This window comes from Bos indicus x Bos taurus, chromosome X (genome assembly GCF_003369695.1).
Source record: "Bos indicus x Bos taurus breed Angus x Brahman F1 hybrid chromosome X, Bos_hybrid_MaternalHap_v2.0, whole genome shotgun sequence".
Classification (NCBI taxonomy): domain Eukaryota; kingdom Metazoa; phylum Chordata; class Mammalia; order Artiodactyla; family Bovidae; genus Bos; species Bos indicus x Bos taurus.
In genome coordinates this window covers 90,496,305-90,519,260 of record NC_040105.1, presented here as the reverse complement: position 1 = coordinate 90,519,260, position 22,956 = coordinate 90,496,305, and the positions used below count along the sequence as shown (strand labels likewise).

The 22,956-nt window shown below is 40.8% G+C and overlaps 1 protein-coding gene across 6 annotated transcripts; it reads left to right on the top strand.

Annotated features, from left to right (window-relative positions):
• Nucleotides 1-9,932: 9,932 nt before the first annotated feature.
• MORF4L2 (mortality factor 4 like 2) lies at nucleotides 9,933-22,133 on the top strand. 6 transcript variants are annotated; one of them, XM_027535223.1, is made up of 5 exons: nucleotides 9,933-10,038; nucleotides 12,784-12,869; nucleotides 13,524-13,592; nucleotides 19,099-19,198; nucleotides 20,584-22,133. In XM_027535223.1, the coding sequence occupies exon 5, from the start codon at nucleotides 20,608-20,610 to the stop codon at nucleotides 21,469-21,471; it is 864 nt and encodes a 287-aa protein (XP_027391024.1). In that variant the 5' UTR covers nucleotides 9,933-10,038; nucleotides 12,784-12,869; nucleotides 13,524-13,592; nucleotides 19,099-19,198; nucleotides 20,584-20,607; the 3' UTR covers nucleotides 21,472-22,133. The 6 variants fall into 6 exon arrangements, with proteins under 6 accessions (XP_027391024.1, XP_027391023.1, XP_027391022.1 ...); XM_027535221.1 differs by lacking the exon at nucleotides 9,933-10,038 and adding an exon at nucleotides 11,268-11,375; XM_027535225.1 differs by lacking the exon at nucleotides 9,933-10,038 and adding an exon at nucleotides 11,304-11,389.
• Nucleotides 22,134-22,956: the final 823 nt, after the last annotated feature.

The window sequence follows — 22,956 nt, the reverse complement described above, 5'->3', positions numbered from 1 at the left end:
AGAAAGACCTTGTGTTTTAAAAAATAAGCCAAAATGAAGGGCAGTCATGACAAAGAAAACTGACAATTGACCATCTTTCTGACTTTAAGCTCCTCCTCAAATTATCAACCTACAGAAGTCATGAGTTCTTATCTCCCTCCATCCACTTACACTTTCTAACAATGCCTTGTTGACTGATCTGTTTTATCAGTCCTCAATTTAACACTAATCCTTAACTACTTCAGGCAGTGAGAAACACTGTTACAAAGACAGCCTTGACTATCAAGAGGGCAAGAATGCTTGGGACTTTTGGTCACAGCGACACATTTGCTATCTTGACTACATTTACTGCTATTCCCACACAGAGAAAGAAACAATTGGCTCTTTTAGAGAACTAATCTCTCATGGGATTTCCCATAAGGCAACTGGGTCAACGGATCACAATGTCTTAGAATTCTAGATCCTGGCATAAGAGAGCTAGCAGGGCTTTCCTGGACCATTTTGTCTTCGTCTGCTCACCAGACAACATCAGACTACACTGAAGGTCTAATAGGGTGAAGTCCAGGCTGTAAGTGTAACTCCTCCCCTGCTTTCTTTTGAAATTAGTTTGAAGCTATTAAGGAAAAGAATGGAATAGAAAGGGAGGGTCCAATGTGTGTCATAATTTATTAGCTTCAGAGACTCACTTCTGAAACTGCTCTGACAAGTTGACTACAGGAAATTCAAGGCCAAAGAGTATCTGTAGCTGAGGAAACTCCCTGTGAGACCATTCAGTCCCCAACCTCTGCCATGTTTAGATGTCCAAAGTCCCAACAGAAAGAGCATAGCACAAATCTTGCCAACAGTTAGGATAGTACAGGTGTAAATGGTGCTGCCACGATCCAAATTCTACAAACTCAGGGTGTCCTTCTCTTTGTGAACTTTTCTGTGAAGCCCTTAATCTTATACTTCTCCTACCCTTTCCCTAATGGAAACATAACCTGTTATCACCACTTGATTAGCGTAAGCTTCAGGTTGGTCCTTTAAGGAGGGACATAATGTGATTTCTCACTAATACATCATAATCCTTCTTTGAAATATACTCCATTGATTTGCAGTTAACCTTTCTTGCCCCATCTCTTAGGATTTCAAATTCCAGGTGTATGAACCCTCTTCACACAAGGCCACCTAACAGAGTAAAGCCATGAGCTATGGATATTAATCTCATTCATGTCTGTCTGCTACTTAAGTATTTCTCTCTCCCTAATATCCCAGTGGTAGATTCATTTTCAGAGTAAAGGATTCAAGGGAGAGAGAAAGAGTAAAAACTAATGACTATATCTTTCAGGCTTCACTGGTACCATGTTTGATGTTATCCTTCAACCGAGAGAAAACTAGTTAGGACTGTATATACAAAACAGTAGCTTTGCTTCCCTTTACTCTCCCTTGGAGTGGGGCCAGGGACAGAGGTGCACTGTCTCTCTGACATCCCCATCTGCTATCTTCCTAACCACCGAGAACCAAATCTAAGATAAAAGACATCATCCCCTGGCATTAACATCTACTCCTGGATGAAAGTGGGGGCTTTATGATGGTCTTGGAAGGTTTCTGGGGACCACATGTTTGTTTCAACTCCCTTCAGGGGGCAGGCCAGCTTAATTTTTATTGGGAAAACTAATTGCCTTTCCTGTGATTCCACTCTGTTTCACCCAAGAGGTGTACCTTGGAGGCCCGTTTGCCTTATGACGCTCAGCCTCATAAAGTTCAAGAATGGCTACTGCCCGAATGCCCTTCCAGACATTCTTCACTCTGCTACTTAACCTCTTCCTTTAAGAATGAAAATCTAGTGTGGATTGACATCCATTCTTTGTGTCTCACCGAGTCCCCAGTTTTACAGAGGACCAACCCCTGAGATTCAGATCCTCTGTAGGCTCTTAGTGCCCTAAAAAAATCTCCCAAATTGACCTCAAGTAAGGCAAAGTTCTTCACTAGAAATTTGAAGTTATCAACTAAGTGATCAGTATGAAGGATTCACTCAACTGGAACCTCATTAAGGTAGGAATACATTCTTCATCTGTAGCTAAGAACACAGAGTTTGCAACAATGGAGATGGGCAATAAATGTCAGCCCAATGAACAAGTGCACATGTGAACAGAAGTGCATTTGGCCCTACTGCCAACTCTCTCTGGTTGGAAGGACCAGTAAGTTTTCTTGTGTTTTGGAGGAGAGAGTGGTATGGGGAAGCAGGTAAGGAGGGAATATGAGTCCACAAGATAATTAGGAGTCTGGAGTTCAGGGTAAGCTAGGGGTGGAGTTCTCTGTGTATTGTTTGTTTGAACTGTTTTTTGTTTTTCAAAAGTCAGTGTTGCAACAAAAATAAAAAAAAGCGAGTGGCGAATGACAACGAAAAAAAAAAAGGCAAGTGGTGAATGACAAAGGAAAAAAAAAAAAAAAGTCAGTGTTGGACTTCCCTGGTGGTCCAGTGGTTAAGACTCTGAGCTCCCAACGTAGAGGGCACAGACGCAATATCTGGTCAGATCCTGCATGCCACAGGGTGTGGCCTTAAAAAAATTCAGTGTTATCTAATGATTTCTTCATCCTATAATCAAAAACATTCCATAGATATGAAATAATCTCTTCAGTTGGCTTTCACCTACCAATATTGCCGCACTCCCCTTGGATTCATTCATCAACTTCTGTGGAGCACCCACTACAATATGCCAGGCACTGTACTAACTACACGGGCAAACACAGTGAAGAAGAAACATGGCCCCTGCCCTCAGAGGGCTTATATTCTGGTGGAGGACACAAACATGAACTAAGTTAGTGGAGAAGAATAAAATGGAGAAAGTGTAGAAGTATTATGGAAATACATAAGAGGCAGAACTGACCTGATTGTGGTAGAAGCAAGGGGAAGGGGTGTCATGGAATGCTTCCCTGAGATGGAGACATTAAGATATGACCTAAGGGGAAAGTGAGAGGGAGGGAAGCAAGAAGGACCTAAAGGGAGGCCAGAGAGAACAAAGGGAGTTTTTAAAAGGGAAGCAATGTAACAGATTGGCACTTTGCAAAGAACATTCTGAGCCGCAGTGTGGGGAACAAATTGCAGGGAGGAGAAGTAGGACACTACCTGAAGATGGTGGCGACTTATAAAGGGGGAAGTAGTAGGTCCTGCTGCTGCTGCTGCTAAGTCGCTTCAGTCGTGTCTGACCCTGTGCGACCCCATAGACGGCAGCCCACCAGGCTAGGAGAGCATTAAAAAAAATCTCACTTCACCTGGTCCTAGATTTTAAGTGACATTTCAAGTGAGACTTGAAGGCTGGGTTAGGCATGAGGTGCTGGAGGGGTTGAGGTGTTGAAGAGAGTCTCCGGCACTGTAAGCTTCTGCTTTAGCCAAAGCAGTTCTCGTGATTGCTAACGCCTTGGTCTCAACCTGGAATGCCGAGTGCCAGTTCCTTCTAGTCAAATCCTGTATATCTTTCCAGGCCCTCTCAAATCCCACCTTCTCTGCTCACACCCAGATATGGCTTCTCTTGCTTCTAAACCCCTATGCCATGTTTGTCACTTGGCGTTTAAAGATCCACTATTTAGTATTGTTACTTAACTTTACACACATCTGCAAACTCCTTGTAAGCTCCTGAAACTTATGAATAGTCTTCCATGACTTTGGCATCACCCAGGGTACCTAGCACAGTGATGAGCACATAAGGCACTCAATGAATGAATGAATGAATGAATGAGGCACTAGATCCCCTTCAGGGCTCCTTTAGTAATTCCCTATTATCTGTGAAGCTGATAAGGAAAAGGTCTTCTTTCCCTACAAGATTTCTGCTACTTGCCTCCAAAGACCTAAGACTCGAGATCGACAGCTCCTTCCCACTGGTCACTGCTTCTCACTCCCCTTCCAATCCTGCCCCCTCTCCCACCACCACCACCTTCTATTGTTTCTTCTGTCTTCTGGTTGTCAGCCAGGATGAGAAAATGGCCTAGCTGTCCTCAGAGACTTACGCCAGCCTGAACTGCTCTGTGGTGCCATGAAGGGCCAGGACTTTTGTTTACAGCTGGGACCATGGCGAGGTGGTGAGCACAGCTGACAGCCCCACGCTGGAGCAAACATCAATCTTCCTCTGTCCTCTTAGCCAAGTTTCACAGACCAGCTCTATTGAAAACTGGCTGCACCCGCCTGGGTCTCACTGACATCCCACCCACCACTCTGGCCTGGGAGCAGCTGGGTGAATCTCGGCTTTGTACCTTTTAGGCACTGCCCTTGGCTCTCTTCTCTGGCCCCAGCCTCTAATCATATTACCTCAACTTCAGGGCCTTGAAAGAATATGTACTCCCAGGCCCCCACACTCCAAACAATGTCCCACCTCTCCAACCAAATACTCTGACTCCCACCAGTGTACCAACACCCTCATTGGCTCAGTCGAAGTTGAAACACGACAGCAAAAAGAACCAAACCACCCAGTTTTCAGTGTGTACTTTTATGGAGTCTGCCAAGTTTCCAAGTTGAGTAGACAAGGTTCCAGGCCCTTGGAAATTCGCATGCGTGTGTGATCTTTGCCTGCAGACAGCTTTCCTGCTTGTTTTAAAACCTGCAAATCAGATAGGGCCTGGAACCTTTACAGAATATCCTTTGAAAGCTTAAGTAAGGTCCTCTTTGCACCAAATTCTGTTTCTTGGCCTCCTCCTTCCCTAGCACCTTTGCCCTCTCCAGCACTCACCTGGGGTGAGAATGAAGCCCTATCTCTTGACCCCAGGTTCCCTTTGCCTGTGTTTCTATGCCTACTGGCTAACAGTTTTGACCAATTAGCTGAGGCCCGTTTCCTGGTTTTCACCCTCTCCCCATTTCCAAAGGTCCACAGGAGATGACTCACTCCTCTCGCTTGCAGTGGCTCATTATAGCAACATGTCTTCAGGGATCTGGCAGAGAGGGACTTCAGGCCAGAGGAGACTCCCCTTCTAGGAAACCTTCTGAGGATTTCCAGCAGAGAGGTCTTTTCAATCTAAAATAACCCCCTCCCCATTTTTTACATGATGTCTTCCTACTAAAGGTTGTCATCTAATTATTTACCTTAGTCGTGTCTGACTCTTTGCAACCCCGTGAACTATAGCCCACCAAGGCTCCTCTGTCCATGGGATTTCCCAGGCAAGAATACTGGAGTGGGTTGCCATTCCCTTCTCCAAGGGATCCTCCTGACCCAGGGATTGAATCAACATCTCCTGCATTGCAGGCAGATTCTTTACCACTGCACCGTTGGAGAAGCCTATTATCCAAGCCCTTGGTTAACAGAAAAGAATCCCACATGTATTCTCCTTCCCAGGGCTGAGAGCACTTTTTAATTTTTTCTTTTTCTTTTAAACTGTTTTATTGTAGAAACCTTCCCAAAAAACACCCAAAAGTAGTCTTTAAAATGACAGCTGAAATTTTCAAAAGGTATAGATTTTATCATTCCCACTAAAATGAGGACTGTGGGTGCAGGTTTAAGCATGAACATAGTTATATTTGAAAAAGGACTCAAAGCATCCTCTTGAGGCAATGCTTGGACCATAGGACTCAGCGTACATTGGTGGAAATCAGTCCTCATCTCTGTTGGTTGGTGTGTACCACAGATGGGTTGACACGATTGTTCCAAGTGAAGTGTGTGGTTCACAAAAGCACACATTTTGGTGAATCACATGCTAAACTGTTGACTCAGGACGGGGAAACCAAGAGATTATGGTGCAAGTCTGGCATCTGAAGGTCACTGAAGGACTACATTGATTAGATGCAAGTTCTCAGTCATTTATAGTAACCTCTTTGTGCCACATTGATGGGTTAGTTGAAGCAGAGGGGGTTTGATTATAGGAGAGGAGAGGTATTAGAAGAGAATAGATAACCCCCAAAAGGATAAAACTTTCCCATGACTAGCTCCATCATTGGCCCTGTATGTCATGGGCTAGCAAACTAGACTGATCCAGACTAATTTGCAGAACTGGTTTTATGAAATCCCTATGGAACAAGGTAGGTATAAATAGATAGAAAAAACATTGTTATTAAAGAAATATCATTTTGCTTAGCCTTGAAATATTAGTGTTTTTTTTTAACTTTTATATTAACCAATCATTCTTTTTTTTTCTCCAATCATTCTTAAAACAAACAAACAAAAAAAAAAAACAACACCCAGTAAGCCCCATGTGCTTAGCTGTTCAATTGTGTCCAGCCTCTTGCAACCCCATGGACTGTAGCCCACCAGGCTTCTCTGTCCATGGGAATCCTCCAGGGAAGCATACTGGAGTTGGTTGCCATGCCCTCCTCCAAAGGATCTTCACAACCCAGGGCTTGAACCCAGGTCTTCCTCATTGCAGGTGAATTCTTTACTGTCTGAGCCACCAGAACCCAGTAAGCTAGTCAGAACCAAGTGAAAAAATAGCAAATTAACCTTAGAAGGGAGCAATTTCATCTACTAACCAGAAGCCATGGGAAGATACTGGTGTTCCTCTTTATATTCCAGAAGAGACTGACCACTACCTTCCAGACCTAGGCTAAGAGATTAGCCAAAGGGTAAGACGAGCAAGGCCAACAGATACCTTTGGGCAGAGCAGGTCCCACCCTGCACAAGGGTACCCAACTTAGAGGGAGCAAATGGAGGCTGAAATTCATTCTTCAACTGCCCTAGTGGCCTCCAACATCCCTGAGAAAGAAAAACATTTTTCTAATTGTTCCTCTAGTGTGGCTACTTCTCTGCAATTTGTCTGCCCCCAGGTGGCGCATGTTTCTAATTAGCACAAAGGCATCACATGAGCAAATAGTAGCCTTAAAAATTAACTTAGAGATCTTAGAGCCATCAGGTGTTGTGAAGGCTGCAACCATAAATAACCTTTGTCTGGCCTTGGGCCTTGAAACCAAACATTGACTGAAGCTATCTTTCCCTTCCTGTTAACGCAGATTGTGAAGACAGTAATTCAGCTGTGAAATGAAAAGGAAGAAGAGTAACTCGCATTTGCTGAAAATCTGAAAATCTATTAAGAGTCAGGAATCTGCTCAAGCTTCATCCCACTAGTAAGTGGAAGGGGCAGGAGATAATTCACCTTTGAGTGGGTACCATGACATAATAGGAAAAATCATGGGTTTTGGAGTCACAAGAGAGAACTCTGAATCTTTGCCCTGCTGTTTACTAGTTGGCAACTTGAAGTGAATATTTAACTTCTCTGGGCTTCAGTGAGGAGTCACAAAGATAATAGATGTAAAGAGCTGAGCATAGTGCTGCCTGGCACATATAAGGCATTCAGCTCCTATGTCTTTTTCTGCTACCACCCTGACTGCAAAGTTAATTCACATTATTCACACCATTGGCCTTTAGGACCTCATTCAATAGAGCATAAGGACGAGTCTGTGCTGTGCTGCTCTGCTCAATCGTGTCTGACTCTTTGTGACCCCGGGGGCTGTAGTCCACCAGGCTCTTCCAGCCATGGGATTTCCCAGGCAAGAATACATGGAGTGGGTTGCCATTTCCTTTGCCAAGGTATCTTCCAGACTCAGGGATCAAACCAACATCTCCTGCAATATCAGGCAGATTCTTTACCACTGAGCCACCTGGGAAGCCCCCAAGAACGGGTCTACCAGACAGAATATTGAAGTGAGAGTTAGGAGACATCGGTCCCAATGCCAGACACATCCCTTGATGTACATTAAGTTACTCCCCTCTCCTGATCCCATCAATAAAACAAGAGAACACGTCTAGCTCTGATGCTGAAAGGCAAGAGCAGAGGAAATTACTTTTCTTGAGCACCTGCCATGATATACACACCAAGTTAGGCCCTTTCGCATACCTTATATACATATGCTAAATCAGCACTGTCCCATAAAACTTTCTGATGTTGGGAATGTTCTGTATCTGACAACGTCTAATTTGGTACTAACACTAGCCATAAGTATCTACTGAGCCCTTGAAACGTGCATAGTGCAACTGAGGAACTAAATTTTTTATTTAAATTTAACTAATTCAAATTTAAATGCCCATGTATTTAGACAGTGGTTACTGTATTAGATACTGCAGCTCTAAGATAATGAAGCAGGAATATTTGTTCCCATTTACTGTATGTTGAAACTGGAGCTTAGAAAAATTTAAGAATTTGCTGAAAGTAACATAAATAGTAAATAAACCAGATTCAAAACCAAGCCGTAGAAAGTTTAGCAGCTTAGTACTGTCAGATACACCAGGAATTACCTAGGCTCCACTACTCACAAGTTATATAACCAAAGAGAAATAATTATAGTCTCTAGAACTCACTTTCATCATCTATAAAATAGGGATAATCATCACCTAATTTGTAGGCTTATTGTTGAGATTAATAGGTTAGAGCTATATAGAGTGTGGCTTTCAGCAACTGTGTTTCCTCACTACCCTTTTACCTCAGCCCCACACAGAAGAGGTTTAGACATAAACTAAAAAAGATAACTATAAGGTAGAGGGGGCATTTAGGAAAAATAAAAGCAAAAAAGGAAACACGAGCTTTCATATGTTATCTTTCATAGAATGGAGTTGAGGGAAGATATGAAATCATCAAACTACTTCCACTTATTTGGTTTGCTTCCTTCCCCTATTCTTGATACTCCAGTCATTGTTAGCTAAGGCAGGGAACAAGGTATATATAATGTATTTTGAGGCCCAGAAAGACAAGATAATGCAGCTGAACAACACAGTACTGTCAAGGGCATGGGCTCAAAGGGCAGGGAAAGTTCAATCCTGGTTCCCAAATTTTGTATGCACAAAATAATAGACACCACTTCACAACAGTCTTTCATCTGTGAAACAGGACAGATAACATGCAGGGTGTCTCAATAAAAAACATATACGTTTATTATTTTGCTTTACATTCTGTAGCACCCTCTAGTGGAGTGTACAAAACTAAGCATTATATTTCTGCCCTCCAAAGCACACTTCTAAGTGTGCATTGGAATCACCAGAACAGTTTGTTGTAACACAGACACCCACACTCTAACAACTACTAGAATTTCTGATTAATTAGTTTGGAGGTGAGAATCTAAATTTCTGACAATTCCCCAACAGGTGATGCTATTGGTGTGTCGGGAAAACACTTTGAGAACCTCTGCTCTAAATCCCGCCCCTCCCCAATGTGTGCACATGTGTGCCCAGAAACACACATATGCACACACGCACAAACGTATGGAATCTATAACTGAAATAAGTATAACTTGTGTTGTTTATTAGTATGCCTCTAACAAGCTTTTTGTGAAGAATTAAAGAATATCATGTGATACATGACACAACATCTAAAATATAGAAAGCATGCAAAAAAACTGAGGATCACAGAACATAAATCCCAGGTTCTCAGAACTAGTAAGTGGTGGAATCGGGCTTAAAATTAGGCCTCTAATTAGGCCTCTAAACTCCAAAAACATAATAAAGTTTAACAGTACTACTACAGAAGACAGGGTGAAAACACACATATCTAATCATACTTTCAAAAGTAAAAGAAGATCAGTTTTCAATTCCAGGGTCCAAGTCCAGTAAAGACAAATGTCTGTACTGACTAGACAACCACATGTGTTTCCCCTGCAGCAGGGCAGGGGTCGTGGTAAGGTGGTAAAGCAGGGCAGGTGGCAGCATTTGAAAAGATCCTAACCCCACAGAAAGGGTTAGAATCTTCGTATCTTCATCGGCATCAGTGCTTGGGGTCATTCATCAATTCTAACTGTCTCACCCCAAAAAAAGGCAAGAAGAAAGAGATGGGAGGGGGGAATTTTTTTTAAGGAGGAAAGAAGAAAGGAGGTAAACATTTGAATAGAGCCCTACCTGGTAGGGCTATTAAGAAGTTAATTTGATTTTTTTTCGAGAAATGAAAGATATATATGATCTTTATAGATTGGAAAGCTCAGCAATTCAGGAAAAAAAAAAAAAAAGGATGGGGGAATCCCATAATTCCAGGGACCAAACAGCCAATCCTTTGCTGGAATTTGGCGGCATCTAGTGGCGAACTCAAAAGGTATAAACCTCACACGGAGAACTTTCTGGAAAATTAAAGTAAGTGCATACTTGCGTTAAGAGCACTCTGCCTGGAAATCAGAACAAGCAGGTAAGAGAGCCTCAGCCCCCACAGAAATTCGGAGTCCCTAGTGGAGGGGAAGTCTGTCGTGTACAGATATTCTCAGCAAAAAATTGTTTGTGCCAGAATTGGACGCAACTTGGGGGTGGAGGAGGGACGGGGGAAGGAGCAGGGGTTGGGGGAAGACGGCTATTAGGGACCAGCAAAGCTGCTTTTTGGAACTGCTAATAAGCCAGTGGGGGATTTGGTTGTTAACCGCTGCTGGGCTACGGCTTAGAACGGGATTTTTGATTCGGAGATAGACATGGGAAGAAAGTGTATTTTTAAGGTTTAAAATCAAATCGATAGGGGAGACCGAAGTATTTCTAGCGAAAACCCTTTATCTCAGTGATGGTCGCCATGACTTAATTGCTTAATTTTCCTTTTCGTAAGAATAATTTTCAAACATAAAGAAAGTAGAAAAAAGATCCGTAGAGAACGCGCGCGCGCGCACGCGCGCACACACGCGCACGCACCCGCCCTAGAACACCAGCCCCGACGCTAGGGGCGCACGCCTGCGCACACCAGCCACCTCCAGCGCCACGAGGCCTGGCGTTCGCGCACACGCCAACGCCAAGGCCACGCGGGCTCGCTTGCGCACAGGAGCCCTGACACCGCGCGCCTGCAGTACCCGCCACCCCCAGCTCGCACACACATCAAAACCCCCAGTCAACCTTTATTTTTTTTTTCCTCCAGGAGTTGCGCAAGGGGTTCGGGGGCGTGGCCGCAGATTTGACCTAGCGCTTCCCCACTCGCGGGGACCTTAGCTCATTTCCGCCCATCCTGTTTCCGTAGGCCACGTAGACACTTCCTTTCCCAGTTTGGTGGGGGGGAACCCACAATGCCTCCCTGCAGGAAAAAAAAAAAAAAGAAAGAAACCTCTGGGCAGGGGAACTCTGGGTCGTGAAAGTGGGCCACGTGAACACTCTGCCCTATAGACTTATGACCCAACCGCTGTCGCGCTTTTGGAGGGCGGGCTAAAAACCTAAGAGGGCGAACGTCATTGGTCAGAGCCCTCACTAAAGGACAAAGGTGATTGGTTTCCTTCAAGCCTTAACGGTGAAGAAGCAGGTTGCTAGCACCCGCCTTTACTGCGGCGGAGTGTCATTGCTGACGTGGTGAGCTTCATCCAATCATTTGGTTATAGAACATTCTAAAACTTAGATGAGACGATTGTGATTGGCTGTAGGGCATAAGCCCGCCTCCAGGGTGACGTGTCTGCCTATGGATATCAGTTGCCAGAGAAACCTGGCTTTACTATGGCGGTTGGAGAGTCGGCAGTGAACACACGTCGTCGTCTGTCGGAAAGAACTGGATCCTCGTTTCAGGTTTCGGGGTGGGGGTGGGAAGAAAGGGTTGACGATTTCCTCTTATCGTCGTGTATACAGACAAGATTAATTAATGGCTTTACAATCGGGCAGAACTAGATTCGAATTCCTAATCGCCAACGCCCAGCTTGGGCTGGCTGTTCTTTCTGTGTCTCGGTTTCCATGTTTGTAAAATGGTGATAATAATAGTATCTGCCTCAGAGACTTGTGCCTTAGAGGCGTATGCTGTATATTAGAGCGTATAATATACGACTGCTAGGTAATGTAATACGTATAATAACTTAATACGCAGCGTGGCTCCGGAAGATGTTAGCTATTACTGTGGAGAGAAAAACCCGCGTAATAGAGTGAGAAAAAACGTAAAATTCTGTAAAGTCGTTCCTTACAGTGCTTTTCCTATCACCTCCTTCCGTAAAAGAAATTCGAGATACAAAAGAGACGTATCAGTCTTTACCAGTGAAATAATTTATTTGGCAGTTACCTCAAAATAGCGGGGATTGGAATTTTCCGTATTGAAAAGTTAAAAAAAAAAAAAAAAAGCGGGGGTGGGGAGAAACGGAGAACGAGGAATGAGAGCTAGCTGGAGATGAACCACATGAGATGAGTAGGCCTTGTTTGAATCCTGATTCGGGGAACCAACTATAAAAAAAAATACTTAAAAGATGCATCAGGAGATTTTAAAGACGGATTCGATATTTGATTTTTCTTAAGGAATTAATGACGACGTTTCAGACGTTATAATGATATTGTGGTTATGTTTTCAAATTGCCTGTAGCTTATAGAAATATACGAAAATACGAATTAAACAATAAAAGCATTCAGACTGGCTTCAAAATACTTTGATGTCTAGGATTTGCTTCAGAATTAGCTCAGCGGTAAGGGGAAGTGGCGAGGGGCATAGATAAAACAAAATTGGCACTAAATCGTTTAAGCTGAGTGATGAGCTTATGGGATTCCTTGTATTGTTCTGTCTTCTTGGTATATGTTTGAATTTTTCCATAATAAAATACAGAAAGTCAGCTATTCCGTGCTCTTGAGAAAAACAAGAGTGGGGGGGGCGGCGAGCAGTGGGTGGGGTTACAGATAAAACAAGATGGCCTTCAGTTGGTAATTGTTGAAGCTAGATGATAGATTCGCAAAGGTTTATATTATTCCCCTACATTTTTATCCATTTGAAATTATCCTTAATAAAACTTAGAAAAAAGCAAAAACAAATTATCAGAAATCATGATAAATGTACAATAAGGTAAATTTGAAAATGTAGCCACAAGAAAGGGGGAAAAAACTTGTACGTTTTTTATCAGCTTTGGTGTCCTTTGTGTATGTTAAAATGCATTGATGGAAAACAAAACGTTCATCTCATATCTTTATCTTATGTCCTTTGCTGTCCCCTTGTTTGACCTTCTAGACTACCATCAGAAAAACTAAGTTTGCTGTGTAGTGAGGATCAGATCTGATCCTGATTGCAGAACAGCCCTCATTACAGAATCTTGGGTAAGTGCCTCCCTTCTCCTGGCCTTAGTTCTCAAACAAGATAATTCCACATAACCTTCATAACTGTCTAGGAATATTTTGAGGATTAATAAGGGCCTGTCGAGGAAAGCACTCTACATTCTAAGAATGTAAGGATGGAGCTAAGTCCATCTGTGCTTTCAGTATAGAAAGTGCCTAAACATCAGTGGGCCCTGTAATCTTACATTCCTTGGTGAAGGATACTCTCTAATTGATCCCCTATAGTTAGAGCCATGCATCTATATATTTTTTTTAAGTTTGTGGCATTCCATATGCAGCATAATTTAGTGGTCAAGAGCAAATACTGACTTCCTGAATTTAAATCCTGGTTCTGCCACTTACTGTAGGATCCTGGGCAGAATACTTATTCACTTTGTCTCTAAAGTTCCTCATCTGTAAAATAAAGATAATAATGGTTCCTATTTCATTGGATTATTGAGGAAATTACATGTAAATTGGCACATATAAGTAGTTGATTTAATTAATCATTGTGACTATTAGTTCCTCTGGTACATCCTGTTTTACACACTTGTGCATATGCACACATGCACACACGTACTAATCACAGCAATAGATACCTTTTTGGAGTTGTTAATAATAATAATAATACTGTTGGTTTCTCTCCTGATTTTCCAGAAGCAGCGGTTACTACTAGAACTGAATTCTGAAATTATAACTTCTGACTTATCCTAACACTCTAGAAAGGTATTGAGTATGTTGATCATATTTATTTATAAGGGAATTTCTAGGAACTGTAATTTTTAACTAGCAAATCAAAACCATATTCAGTCTGCTAACAGGTTTTATATTCCTCTTTGTCTCAGACTCAAAAAATAAAATGTTAAACATAAATGTTCCAAGATCAGAATTGATATAAATGTAACTGATACGGTGTATATGCATTTAAAGATTTATTCCAACAAACCATTGGATTTGTTCACATTCATTTCTGACACAGTCATACACAAAAATGTCAGTAAATGGAGTCTGTATTCCTGAATAGCTCATCATTTGCGTAAGGAGATGAAAGAAGGTTTTTCAGTCTCTTGACAGCTTTATTTTCCCATGGAGTCACTATATTTTCCTTTCTACTTTTTTTTTTTCCCTTCTGAAAGCTAAGTTCCAGAGGAGGGCACACTGCCCTAGTGGGAAAGATGCAATAGATTGGAAGGGGGAGGGCACAGAACCCCTTTATGGGAGGCTATTTGGAGAATGATTAAAGGTGAAAGAGAGGTGGACTGTTAGGCCAGTAGCAGCCCAGAGAAGGCAAGGGTCAAGGTAACGTGAAGGAGCCTCAAGGAGGAAAAGGACCTTGACCTGGGTCTCTGAGGATGGACAGAATCCATAAGGGGAGAAGGAAACCAGTTCAAATCATATGCATACAAAGTATATAATATACAGTGCTTAAGTCCAGCTGTAAGTTAGAACCATGAATAAGAATAGATCAGAAAATTAATAAGGATTTTAAATATGCATATTTTAGTGTAAATCTTTAGTCACTTAATTGATATGTGAATCAGTCTCATAATATAAAAAGCTAAAATATTACAGAGTAGGCCCAGGTTTCCTTTCCTCACGCCCCCATTTCTCTTACTCTCCCCAGAGTTAACCAGTATATTATCAGTTCTATTTCCTTCTAGATCTCTAAATTATGTACCTGTTGAAAATGTATATGGATATATATATATATATACTATTCTTTGGTGTTTTCTTTTACATAAATATGCTATCATAGATATTGTTTTACAACCTGCCTTGGATGTCTTCATGTCCATTATAGAGTTGTTTGATTCCATTCACAGTGGCAATCCTTTAACTAGTATGATAGTCTATATAAAGGGTAAGCCATGTTTTGTTTTGCCAAATCACTATTGATAGTCCTCCAGGTTGACTCCAGTGGTTTTCTGTTTCATTTATACTGCACCAAACATCCTTGGATCCCCTTTACAAGTGTTAATTCCAGGGCAATATTTATGTCTTTAAATTATGATGATTAAACCAGTGTTGATACTGGTGGGAGAAGAGACATCATTATGACAGACTAGATGACCTAGAAACAGTGATACCTTTAAAAATGGAATAATCAAAAATCATTGTAAACTAAGTACCTTTAAAGATCCATATAATTTAGAATGTTATAAATCAAATCAGTGGGGAAAGGATAGGCTCTATTGGAAAAAATTAGGCATAATATTTGGAAGAAACTATAAAATACTGAGAATACAGGAAGTCATTTAGAATATTGATTTGGGAGCATTTTCCCCAGGCATGACATGCCAAAGTTCACAAAGGGAAAAGTTGACATATTTGTGTTTTTATACACACACAGTGACCCACTTAGAAGAATAAAGACAGTTTGGAAAAAATGTTTGTAACACACAAAAGAACCTAGTGTTTAATTATTGGAAGTCAATAAAAGGCAAAACAACATAGTAGAAATGGGAACAACATATATAAGAGATGGATACGTACAAATATCTGAACATATGCTCAATATCACACATTCAAATAAAAATATCTTCCTACATATTAGATTTCCCCCCTCTTTTTTCCCCCCAAAAGATGTTAATCTAGTGTTGCTGAAGTTGCGGGTGAATGAGCTTAACATTTTTGCTGGGAGTACAAATTAAAACATTGCTTCACAAATTAAATTTACCTCTTAAGTCATCAAAGCTGTAAATAAGCAAATCCTTTGAGCAGTTGAGAATGCCTTTCTGAATACTTGCCTAATACATCTGTACACTGATATCTGTTAACAACATTTCTGTAATAATGAAGTGTTGGAAACAGCTTAAATGTTCATTTATATAGGACTGGTTAAATTATACTATGTGGAGATTGTAGAATGATGTGGATGTTAAAAAGAATGAGCTAAGTATGTGGCCATAGATGCCTGTGATAAAGTGAGAAAATGTGAGGGGCAATATGTGTTTCACCTTTGTCAAGACAAAGTAAATCCATGATACATAATCACAATAAATACATAACAGACACATTTAGTTTTAAAAGTAGGTTTCTGTGTGAATGTGTACATAAAAAGATTTGAAGACATATTCTGAGATCGGGGAGGGGAGGTGGTAAGAGGATGCCTATATCTATATATTTTGGTGTTTATAATTATGTAATAGTTTTATGATTATGTAAAGGAACTATTACTCAAATGCTACCACAGAATTACTTGGAAATATAGATTTTCAGTTCACAACTTAAGTAGTTTTTGGGTGGGTTGAGGAATTAATATATTAAAAAGTCCATTAAAATGTCATCAATTTTTAAGCTTAATGGCAAAACCACATATTTCATCATATACATCTTTTAAAATTTCATCAGACACTATAAACTGGGGGAAATATTTGCCCAGATATGACAATTGATAAGCAGCTATAAAAAACTCTTTTAAGAACCAACTCAAAATGAATAGAGGACATGTGAAATATAACTGGCCAGGAAACAACATTTTTTTAAAATACCAAGACAACTAATAAAAGAAATACAAGCACCTATTTTCCTTATCGGGTTACAGTGCAGACCAGAGTTGTGAGTTTGAAAATTGGTACAACTTGTGAGGGAAGTAATTTGGCAGCATATTACATTTTAACCTACTAAATCCACATCTGGGGGCAAAAAAATCTTTTAATTACAGGATAAATTGAGTGGGACGATCACTTTCCAGAAAGGGTGGTTAAGTAAAGTATGCCCGTTTGGTTTCATCTCATACAGTTCTCAAGATGTATGCATATTCCAACCTTACTAACATGGGGAAATAATCCATCAAAATAGTAAGGTTTTAAATATCTAAGATTTGATACCAAGATGAGGTTACCTTCAAGTATTTACACAGAAATGGAAGATGGAAAACTAAGGCAAACATATGAATGTGTTTTCTCTGGCATACCCTAGAAGTGACATGTAGGGAACAAGTGGGAAAATATTTGATGACCTTCATTCTTAATTTGTGCTTCCATTTTCCCCATGTGTTGAATCACCTTCTCACTGATTCACTGATGTATATCCAGAAGGGACCTAAGTGCTGCTGCAGAAAGTTGAGAGAGAAACATATTACACAAAGCTTATGGCAGGTGGAGATAAGTGGTTTAGTTGCATAAGCAGGACAGGTGAAACATTTAAGTAAATACTAAGTTGTGGAGTACTGACAGCTCATATGGTATCAGAGATGGGGCTAGAGTAGTTAGGAAATTTAATGGGACTTTTCCTGGTAGTTAGATGAGGTAGATGAAGGGAGGAAGCATGATGCAAGTAACAAGTAGGTACACCAAGCCAGTAAACAAAATTAAACTCAGAAACTGGCAGATTCAGTTTAAAACAGCTCAAAGAAATGTGTAGTGCTAACGTTTTTAATGAGGAATATCCACAGCACGTATGTCACCAAGTGATTGAGTGATGTAAACTTCTAGCAAGGGAGGTGCAAAGTGCAGTGACCCTAATAATAAGTGTGTTACAAGTAGGAGACAGACATCAAAAGGATGGTTTTTCCTCCCTTTGATATCTGGCTTCTGACTCCAGGTAGTAATAGTTGCTTGATCTGTGGGATACTCAGATGAAAATAAAGGTACTGAGACCATTCTAAGAAAGGCTGCTTCCTTAGCTTTATTCAGTCTGAGCACAAACCTGGGTATTTTCCTGTCCAATGTCAGACATTTCATTCAACTTTGGACTTGATATGAATAATAGAATTTGTAAAGAATGATGAAATTAACCCACTTAATGAAAACCATGTAGAAATCCTTATGGTTTTCTTTGCATAAATAAATGTAATCAATGCCAAGAATATACAGGAGGTTCAGCAGTCATTCTTAGGTTCCTCAGTAAGGAATTGCTGATGACCAGTGTGACGTCCAAAAGACTTCTCTGCAGGCTTGCTCCACTTCTGTGTTTTACAGTCTGCTTGGCACTGGGCCATCTTGCTTTTTTTAGTTGGTATTTTAACTGTCCCCTTGTTTGTGGAAGCTCTGCCTATTATTCCTCAGGTAGGTTTTCTGGATATCACCTCTATTACTTAACTAAACTCTGATATCCTCACATACTGTGTTCCCTCTGTCCCAGTTACAGTAAAATTTTTGTAAGAAACATTTTGTAAGCTTAGTAGCTTACGATGTAATACCATGAAACACTAACCACGTCTGATCCTTAACAGGATGTGTCTATATATCCCTCTCAGCGAGAAGGTTCTGATTCCTACAGGGTCAGTGTCTGTATTCACAAATTTTGATGCTGAGGAGCACCTTTGCTCGGATTTCTGCTGAGAGCTTTGTGTCCTGTCAGAGGAAATCATATGCTTAGTGATAGCACCCAGGCCTCTTGCCAATAACTGACTCCCCTGATGCAGGGCTCTAGTTTTCTAGTACTACTTATTTCATTTCCCCTTCAGGGATTCCCTTAAACCTGCTCACATAATCTCAGGGGGCCTAGCAATTGGCAAAAGGGCTTTTTCTGTGGGTTAAAATTGTGATTACCAGAGAAACCTGGTTTCAGGCTTGTCCACCATCATGTCTCGTTCTTTCCCAGAGGGTACCCTTGTTTTAATAGTCTGGTATTTATTCATCTAGATATTTTCTGATGTATACACATCAGTTTAAAACACGGAAGTTGGACCTCACTGTTCGTAAGAACTCTCTAAAACGTGCTTATTTCTCCACTTAGGCTATCTCTGGGATCCTGTTGTACACATTATACATTATGCAACTTGCCTATTTATCTAATAGTGTATAATTGAACATCATCCCACATCAGTACATGAATCTGCTTATTTCATTTGAATGTTCTTCCGTGGTGTGCATACATCATACTTTCTATTGCCATTTCCCTATTGAAGAATATTTAGGTATTTCCGGTTCTTCAGTATTTCAAACACCACTGCAGTGAACATCCTTGTGTCCTTATTCACATATGCAGATACTCTTGCAAGGTACTGTGTTGGCTGTTCAGCCACATCGTATTTATGAAATTCTTACCTAGGGGTAATTCGCCACACTCCATAGATGTAAGAGGCCAAGAAAGCTTAACATACCTTGCCCAGAGCCTCACAACCCGTAAATGACAGCCTAACTGAAGTAGAAGTATGTCTAACAGCAGAACCCATGTGTTTTCTCTGATATCACAATTGTAAACCACATGTTTTAAAGTTAGATTATTTTTTCTTTTTCCTGGATTTCACAAAAGGTCATTGTTGATGCCTGCTTTCCCTTTCTAGGTTGTGTCTCTCACCTCATCTCCACGACCATCCCAGAAGATCTATAAAATTCCATCTGGGAAAACACTAGGAGTTCTTGGCAGGGAAAGAAAAGGATTGCGTAAGTTAAAGGACTTGTTTAATCTGTCATTCCGTAAGAATCCCAGAAAACTGTTGTTTTCATCTTTATCTCACTAACCCTCTCTGCTGCACTTTACAGTGTAAATCATCTTTTTCGTTCTTGAAATTCTCAACTTTTTTGGATTCCAAAATAACGTTGTCCTAATTCTCCTATGGCTGCTTGGACCATTTTTGCTCTTGGTTTGTTTTTTTTTTTTTTTTTTGTAGTCTTTCTCTCCACTCATCCCTTAAATATAATTCTTTCTTAGGTTTGTCCAGAATTCTAGACCTGTTCAGTTCTTCCTCTATCCTCCATGAACTATTTCTATTCCTATCTATATGATGATTACACTCAGGTCTCCATTTCTGCTTCTGACCTCTCACCTAAGCATTAAAGTCACATGTTTAACTGCATACCTCACACTCACTAGGTCTATACCAAACTTCTTTCCTCTCCAGTCTGTTTCCTCCTCTTCTAGATGCAGTCTTATTTGGTGATAATACTATGACCTAATCACCCATTCTCAAAACCCTGGCAGTCATCACTGACTTCATCCCTCACCAATTTATCACCTCCAACAAGCTATCACTGAAAGTAGCATTAGGTACCATTTCTTGTTTGCTCCAAAAATATCCTGTGTTTATATAACTATCACTATACTAACCTTGTTGTTTCATAATTGTCACTTTAGATATTCGAATCCCTAGTACCTGGCATAATACCTGTTCCAAAGTACATAAGTAGTAATATATGAAGAGTAACTTGAATGAATGAATGAACTTGTTTCCTATTTTATTACTAATTCCAAACTAACCATTAAAAATTAGTGCTTTTACTAATTCATTAATTACCCAGACCTAAAATTGTAGGGTCTCCTTTGACTCCTCTCTCTCCTTCATTTACCAAGTTCTCTATTCACTTTCTCTTGACTCTGTCATCAGCCTAGTTCAGGCCTACCTGGACTTACACAAAAACCTTTGCTGGTATGCATTTTGCTTCCAGGCAGCTAAATTAATCTTTCTTGTTTCTTTTGTCTTGTCATTTTTCCTGTTCAGAAATCCTGAATTTCACCTCCACTGCCTTTTGTAGTTTAATTCATTCTTTCTCTGAAATTATATTCCTGTCTTTTGAGTGAAATCAAAAAACTAATTTATGGGCAGGTCTGATGAGTGATTGGGTAGGCTGAGAGTAGTGGGTGAGGGGTAGTGAGGATCAAAGAGCAAGCAAAGAGGTCACTAACAATTAATTGGTTGGCCCTGAAACAGGATTTGAAATCCAGATTCCAAGAGAGTAGTGTGTGTTGTGCTTTAATAGGCCTTTAGGAAGCACACTGTGTTCAAGGTCTCCATAGAAAACAATCAAATAAAATGTTTTATATATTACAGTGGTTGGAATAAAAACAGGGTTGAATGAGTTCCAGAAAGCAGGGTTCTCAAACCCGTGGACACCAATCTGCCGAAGAAGACAATTTCAAAAAACCAACTAGAAGCAATATGCAAAGAAGTAAAATGAGAGGGTCCTCTGGAAAGAAGACAGCTGGTCCCCAGCAGAAGAATCTGGAAGCAGCACTCCCAGGGAGATGGGGGGGTCGCTCTGCTGAGAACCCCCCATCAGGGTCGGTGAGGAAGACCAGAAGGAACAAACAGAAGACCCCTGGGAATGGAGATGGTGGCAGCACCAGCGAAGCACCCCAGCCACCTCGGAAGAAAAGGGCCCGGGCAGACCCCACAGTTGAAAGTGAGGATGCTTTCAAGAATAGAATGGAAGTTAAGGTGAAGATTCCTGAAGAATTAAAACCATGGCTTGTTGAGGACTGGGACTTAGTCACCAGGCAGAAGCAACTTTTCCAACTCCCAGCCAAGAAAAACGTGGATACTATTTTGGAAGAATACGCCAACTGCAAAAGATCGCAAGGCAATGTTGACAACAAGGAGTATGCAGTTAATGAGGTGGTGGGAGGGATAAAAGAGTATTTCAACGTGATGTTGGGCACCCAGCTGCTCTACAAATTTGAGAGGCCCCAGTATGCTGAAATTCTCTTGGCTCACCCTGATGCGCCGATGTCCCAGGTTTATGGGGCACCACACCTCCTGAGATTATTTGTAAGAATTGGGGCAATGTTGGCATACACGCCCCTTGATGAGAAGAGCCTTGCATTATTGTTGGGCTATTTGCATGATTTCCTGAAATACCTGGCAAAAAATGCTGCGTCCCTGTTCACTGCCAGCGATTATAAAGTGGCTTCTGCTGAGTACCACCGCAAAGCCCTGTGAGGGTCTACTGACCACTCGCTGTTATGTCTGGTATCTGTAAACGCTCTTTTTGTTCTTAGTCTTTTTTCTTGTATAATTGATACTCTTTAAAATTGTTAATGTATAACAGGGCTTATGTTTCAGTTTTCTGTTTTCTCCTAAACAGAAAATAAAAGGAGTGTAAGCTCCTTTTCTCATTTCAAAGTTGCTACCAGTGTATGCAGTAATTAGACAAAGAAGAAACATTCAGTAGAACATTTTATTGCCTAGTTGACAACATTGCTTGAATGCTGGTGGTTCTATCCCTTTGACACTACACAATTTTCTAATATGTGTTAATGCTACGTGAAAAATGCCCTGATTCCTAGTGCCAAAGGTTCAACTTAATGTATATACCCGAAAACCCATGCAATTGTGCTTTTTTTTTTTTTTATGGTGCTTGAAGTAAAACAGCCCATCCTCTGCAAGTCCATCTATGTTGTTCCTTAGGCATTCATTCTATCTTTGCTCAAGTTGTTGAAGGATGGTGGTTTGTTTCATGGTTTTTGTATTTGAGTCTAATGCACGTTCTAACATGATAGAGGCAATGCATTATTGTGTAGCCATGGTTTTCCGGAGAAGTTGATATTTTAGGAATCGTATTTCAGATCTTAAATAAAATTTGTTTCTAAATTTCAAAGCAAGCAATTTGCAGTGTGTCTTTAATGTTATTAAGCCTGAGAAGTCAGCAGGCTCAGGAAAGATCTAGGTGGTACTAAAGGAGAGAGTTCCGACTCCTAATGAAAGAATTCCTTTTATTGTTGGGTGTAGCAGCTTGGGAGTGCACCCTGCCAAGTCAGCTCCCCTTCTCTCCCCTCTGTGTGGCTGCTCAGGGTGGGATTGCTTTCTACTGATGCTTTTAAGAGCCACTTTTGTTCCTGAGGCCCCTTGTCTCTGAGTTGGGCTAGTATAATAGGATATTTAATGGGTACTGCAACACTACTTTAAAATTAGGGAGAGTGTTGCTGTTTCCCACCAGAGGAAGCATGGGCAGCCACCTCCAGTATTAGACATACTTGTAGATTTGGGACCAAGGATGGCAGCTTTTCCAGCTCCAGCATTGATGCCATGTTCCCAATGCTTTAATAATCCCTTGGACATAAGATTGGGAATCCTAGAGTTAGTAAGTCTATGGAGAAGACGGACTGTGTTGGACACCTATGATGATAAATCCATCTTCTGTGAAAATCCCCTAGTCAAACGAAGTTTAGCTTCACAACACTGTTACTTCTTTAGTGAGAAAAGTATTTTATGGTTACCACAGAAACTTTAGAAAATACACTAAGAACAAACAATAAGAATCACATATAATCCTGGGTCTGTCTGGGTCTGAAGAGGAAATAAATGGGACCCAAAATGGATGATTTGAGGAGTTTAATAGAGAATTTTCCCCAAGTTGTCAGTCGAGGAGTCACCCACAGACTGGGTAACTTAAAAATTCTAATCTCTTAAAAGGAGGCCAGTAGT